Source organism: Oncorhynchus keta, chromosome 4 (genome assembly GCF_023373465.1).
Source record: "Oncorhynchus keta strain PuntledgeMale-10-30-2019 chromosome 4, Oket_V2, whole genome shotgun sequence".
Classification (NCBI taxonomy): domain Eukaryota; kingdom Metazoa; phylum Chordata; class Actinopteri; order Salmoniformes; family Salmonidae; genus Oncorhynchus; species Oncorhynchus keta.
This window is the reverse complement of record NC_068424.1, coordinates 31,857,403-31,863,296: the sequence shown is the minus strand read 5'-3', so window position 1 is coordinate 31,863,296 and position 5,894 is coordinate 31,857,403. Positions and strand designations below refer to the sequence as shown.

Sequence of the window (5,894 nt, the reverse complement as noted above, 5' to 3'; positions counted from 1 at the left end):
GTTCCTGTCTCTGTGTTTTTGGTTTTCCACGTTTATTGTTTTGTAGTGTTCATGTTTATCCGTTTTTATTAAACATGAGTCAATATAACCACGCTGCGTTTTGGTCCTCCTCTACTTCACCACAGGAAAACCCTGACATTCCTTCTCTTCCCTTCGGAATGCATTGCCTGCTGCTCTAAATTCAACTGGATGACAAAGTGGGTTAGTTACCCTAGCAAACTACCATCAATGACAACTAATCAGGTTAGTATAAGGATTATCTGTGTTGATTGTGGGGTGGGCAAAATTCAGGTCAGGCCTCATTCTGGGCCTGTATGTCCCTTCATCACATGAGAGAGAGTTTTGCCTTTTAAGCCTCTGTGTCCTCTCATTCCCTGAAAATGTCATGTTTACTGGTTAGGTCAAATGAGGCCGGTGTGCGAGGTTGTGGAGGTGCTGGAATCATCCCTGGAAATAGTGTTGTTACCTGGGTGGTGAGTAAGGGCCTGGAGGTCCATAGCTCCAGGGGGTAAGCTCTACTCTCATCCCTGGAAATGGAGTGTTACCCGGGTGGTGAGTAAAGGCCTACAAGCCTGGAGGTCCATAGCTCCAGGGGGTAAGCTCTACTCTCATCCCTGGAAATGGAGTGTTACCCGGGTGGTGAGTGAGGGCGTAACTGCCTGTATGTGTACTCTCATGCCCAGAGAGGCCTTTTCCTGGATAGGGAGTGAGGGCCTTTAGGGATATATGTGTACTCTCATGCCCAGAGAGGCCTGTTCCTTGATAGGGAGTGAGGGCCTTTAGGTCTGAATGTCCATAGTTCCACTGTCCTTAAGGGGGGCAGAGCAGTCGGCCTCTGTGGAGGTTAGCTGCTCTGTCCCCCTTTTTTTTGGCCCATTTCCCCAATCACCGGGCCAAGAGTTGGACTTAGTGCAATTTCTGATATTTTTTTTTTAGGTTACCTACCTTCAAACACCTTGTGAGGTGACTACTTTAAATGAGGAGATTATTTTTGGGTTACCAGTTGCACGGTAATTTATTTTTCAGTTATTTCAAAAAAATATTAACCATACTTCCCGAAGGGCTAGAGGTCCCAAATTTCGTGTCATACCCTCTCTCGTGATGGGCAAGTAGAGCATGTAAAAACCAAAATGCCCTGGCAGGAACCTATGTTTGCAGTAACATTCACTTTTTTGGCCCCAAATCTGTAATTTTCAAAAAATGATTAAAAATACTTCCCGAATGGCTAGAGGTCCCATATTTCGTCTCATACCCTCTCTCAATGGGCAACACGTAGAGCATGTAAAAAAAACAAAATGCCCTGGTAGGAACCTGTTTCCAGTAACATGCACTTTTTTCCCAAAACTATAAACACAATTTTCTATTAAGTTTCTATACAAAAACGGTTTTAATTACATGAAAATGCCCATCTATGTATGCCTTTCGTTTAAAAAAAACCCCATCCAGATTGGACATGTACTTTTTGATTTATTCACGTTTTGGTATTTTGGGGGATAGCCCAAGATGGCGGCCAACAAAGGTCAAATAAGGCCTTGAGGCCAGATAGAGGCATATAAACTTGTTAGGGGTGTTTGTACTTTAGGCATGTATGTCCCTTCATCCCATGAGAAAGAGTTTGTCCTTTTAAGCCCCTATGTTTCATCTCATTCCCTGAAAATGTCATATTTACCGGTTAGGTCAAATGAGGCCTTGACGCCTGTTTTGGCTGTACGTTCAATTCAGGACTATTTGTCTAAATTGTCTGGGGATCTATGAAATGCTTCAAAAAGCTCCAATCTTTACGAAAGTAGTCTCAAATTGTAGATCTAGATTAACAGAAACAGGGCATGTAAAGTACATCACTGACTATCCTATCCTATTCGTGGCTCAAATACCGCGATTTGAGTTTTGAGTATCTTTGGCACTGCAGGATCATTGACTACAAAACACTCAGCTATGTTGTGACACAACCGGACAAAGTCCAACCTTTGATTAAGGACCTTGAAAAACTGGGTGGTTTTGTGATCAACAAGCTAGAAGAACAAATAATTGGGTAAGCACTGATAAAATAATATATGTGCAAGTTACATGCTATTGGAACTCATTTGAAATGTTGTCCAATTATATTAGATTGTTAAAATTGTACAAATGTTTTTGTTAATGTGTGTGATATTTCAGCCAAGTGGAAGTGGCTCAAGTGTTACCCCCAGCTACAGATGGACTTATAGATGAAGAATCAGACAAGGAAGATGACCAGTCGGCATTGTACCAACCGTAAGTAAATAAATAGAAATCAACTCATTAATAGCAAGTACTACGTATAAGCAAACATGGATGTATTTTATTTATTCTAATCTGCATACCAAATATTTTCCAGGCCATTGAGCCAGTCATGGGACACTAAATTGCGAAAGGGCATGCAAAGCAGTGGTTTATACCAAAAGCACCCTCTGGATTGTGATCTGCTGGCTGGATTTGGGAAATTTCTCCGTGACGACAACAACATTCCCAATTTCAAACAGGAGGTATGTACAGAGATTTTACTGTTTACATATTTCAATAAGAATTAATAGATTATAAAGTAGTTATTAACTATGTAATTAATATTATTTAAATGTTCATGTACAGGTTGCAAATGTGTCAAGGTTTTTGTTTTACATGGACTCAAACAAACAATTGCTGGATTTTGTTAATAACTTGGAAAAAAGCAGATCATTTTTTACCAAGCTTGCAGACATTGGACAGAAGAAGCAAACCATTGCCAACTACATGAAGAATCTGAAGAGATTTCTTCGGTACATCGCCATTACAAGCCTTATTCAGACAGACAGAGCCTTGTTTGAGCAATGCAAGCATTTCCTCCTATGCTTGAATGAACTGCAGAAGTCCATGAGCAAGCAGGTGTCTAAGGAAATTACTGGGAAAAGGTATATATTTCAAATTGATCCTCACAGAAATGTATTTTAAAATAAGTGTATTAATGTCTTATTGTTTTTGTGCAGATACACACAGATGGTGTCAGTTGCGAAGACACCACATGAATGTTGGGAACTTTTGAGGGTGGCGAAGAAGGAATTTCTGTGTATCATTGGGAAGGCCATGAATGAAGAATCCTTGCTGGAAACTGAAAGACTGCACATTCTGTACTACCTTGAGGCTCTGCTCATTCTGAAACATCTCCAAAGGGCTGGAGTGGTCAAAAACATGACCGTAAGTTAACTAATGTCATAAATTTGCTATAATGTTGAATTGTATTTACTACTTTGGCATGTGTTATTAATGTCACTGTTCCAAATGCAGCTGGACGAATGGCTCTCAAGGAAAGCGTGCAAGTTGCCAGATGGAGAGAATTGGACTGTCATCGGTGTTAAGAAGCACAAAACAGCAACACAGCAAGTTGCAACCATTTCGTTAGATGAGGAGGAAGAGACAGTAAGTATATTTACTACAATATGTGATTGATTTAATACAAACCAGTTAAACATATATTAATGTTGTCTATATTTTCAGTGGTTTGATGTGTACTACCGATATGTTCGACCAGCTTTTCTTAAACTCTGATGACACGGAAGCAGATGAGAGCTTCTTCATTTCCACAACCGGGAACCCAATCTACAACCCATCCAATGACCTACAAAGGTTTCATTCCAAGTAAGTACACCACTGTTAAGTAGAACACTGTTTAATCATTCCACAATACTTATTTGACAGTACAGTTTTCTGAAACCAAACTGTTTTTCTTGATCTTTCATCAGATACAACTTGCCCAACATCACGAGCCAGGTAGCAAGACGAGTTATGGAGACAAATACCAAAGCCAGCTTCACAGACCAACAGAAGGCCCTTGTTGCTGACTACTTGGCCCATACAACTGCTACAGCTGAAAAGCATTACCGCATGAAGACACCAGTCAATGCCTGCCTGGGAATGAAGCTGATCACCAAAGTTGCCATGTCCGATGAATCTAAGTAAGTATTTACACAAATTATATAAATTACACTTTACATTGTCTTGTAAATGCTGCTACATACAGATACAAATGTGTTATTTTCCCTTTTTCAAGTATTGAGACTGAAGGCCCCTCCTGTGCAAGCACAAGTAGAAAGGGAGCATTGTCCAGCTGCAAAAAGTTGGATGAGGCACAGGCCTTGAAACTATTCTATGAACACTTCCCTGTCACAATTGATGGACATTCAATCAAGAACAAGGACAGACGACTGATTGTAGGAATGCATGAGAGATATTGCTACGACAAGTAAAGAAGCCAGCAAGTGAAAATGAGATGGATTATGTGATCGGTACGAAGCAGCTAAAATACCCTAAACTAAATACAATTTTGATGTACATATTTGCAATAATTAATATTTTGTTTAGTCAGTAAATAAAGTAGTACTTGATAAGGGCTTCTACTATTGAATAAATTGAATTATTAACACTTATTTTTTGTTACAGCACACTTCCCCAGAAGACAACCCACTGCACGTCAAGTAGAGAGATGCATTGAAAGGCTGAACTGGGAGAAGAACAAATTGAAAGTGGAGACTGTCCTTTGTCACTGGCAACCTTCAATTAACACTGACACACCTAAAGACAAGGCAATTATGAAGCTTGTGAAGTCCCAGAAGTGGAAAGGACTAAAGTAATAAATCACCACAAACATGGCTTCATCGTTGTTCAGTTTATTATCATCCTTTTTCATCAGAGACAGACAGACAGACTGTCTCTGTCCAAGGGCTTTATTGGCATGGGAAATGTGTTAACATTGCCAAAGCAAGTGAGGTAGATAATATAAAGTGAATATATACACTGGAATTTCACCCAGTAGATATGGGAGTTTTTCAAAATTGGATTTGTTTTTGAAATCTTTGTGGATCTGTATAATCTGAGGGAATTGTCTCTCTAATATGGTCATACATTGGGCAGGAGGTTAGGAAGTGCAGCTTGTTTTCCACCTCATTTTGTGGGCAGTGGGCGCATAGCTTGTCTTCTCACAGATAATCCTTATAGATAATCCTTATATGGCCTTTCTCAATAGCAGGGCTAATAGCAGGCCAGAGAGGCATATAAACTTGTTAGGGGTGTTTGTACTTTAGGCATGTATGTCCCTTCATCCCATGAGAGAGTTTGTCCTTTTAAGCCCCTGTTTCATCTCATTCCCTGAAAATGTCATATTTACTGGTTAGGTCAAATGAGGCCTTGCATCATTTTGTGACCTCTGCTGCCCAGAGAGGCATATAAACTGGTTAGGGGTGTTTGTACTTTAGGCCTGTATGTCCCCTCATCCCATGAGAGAGTTTATCATTTATTGCCTCTTTGTTTCATCTCATTCCCTGAAAATGTAATGTCAACCGGTTAGGTCAAATAAGCCCTTAATGCCAGGGCAGTGGCTTTTTGTCCCAGGCCAGGCCAGTGGCTTTCTGGCCTATGGGCCTTTATAGGTCTTTTTGGGTTACCAGGCTCCTGTGGGAAAAAAAAAAAAAATTACCCAGGCCTGGCACGAACACTCGACCCATTCATTGTGAGTCAAGCACCCTAACCATTAAGCCAACCAGCCTTTCGTGATTAAAGCGACTGCTAGGTGAGCTTTATGGTCAAATTCTCCTTCCCGTCCAATTAGTCCCATATTGGGTCTCTGCTGGGCCCCACACCTGCGGCCCACACCTGCGGCCCACAACTGGGGCTGTGGGTTAGCAGGCCCTGTGGGGAAAAAAAGACGATTATCCTTGCGGGTCTCGAACCCTTTCCAGACAATTGTCAGGCAAGCGCGCTACCCATAGGACCTGGGGATCTATGAAATGCTTCAAAAAGCTCCAGTCTTTACGAAAGTAGTCTCAAATTGTAGATCTAGATCAACAGAAACAGGGCATGTAAAGTACATCACTGTGACTATCCTAGTTATGGCTCTATGCATCCTC

General features: G+C 41.0%; 1 protein-coding gene across 5 annotated transcripts; it reads left to right on the top strand.

Moving 5' to 3' along the window:
- LOC118383411 (uncharacterized) lies at positions 1-4,635 on the top strand. 5 transcript variants are annotated; one of them, XM_052506088.1, is made up of 12 exons: positions 1-243; positions 401-552; positions 1,910-2,032; positions 2,158-2,253; positions 2,357-2,504; positions 2,608-2,906; positions 2,982-3,189; positions 3,280-3,411; positions 3,524-3,630; positions 3,735-3,947; positions 4,043-4,277; positions 4,432-4,635. In XM_052506088.1, the coding sequence occupies exons 5-11, from the start codon at positions 2,397-2,399 to the stop codon at positions 4,236-4,238; spliced, it is 1,263 nt and encodes a 420-aa protein (XP_052362048.1). In that variant the 5' UTR covers positions 1-243; positions 401-552; positions 1,910-2,032; positions 2,158-2,253; positions 2,357-2,396; the 3' UTR covers positions 4,239-4,277; positions 4,432-4,635. The 5 variants fall into 5 exon arrangements, with proteins under 5 accessions (XP_052362048.1, XP_052362040.1, XP_052362047.1 ...); XM_052506080.1 differs by having other exon boundaries at positions 401-491; positions 579-2,253; XM_052506087.1 differs by having other exon boundaries at positions 1,910-2,253.
- The last annotated feature ends 1,259 nt before the right edge of the window (positions 4,636-5,894 follow it).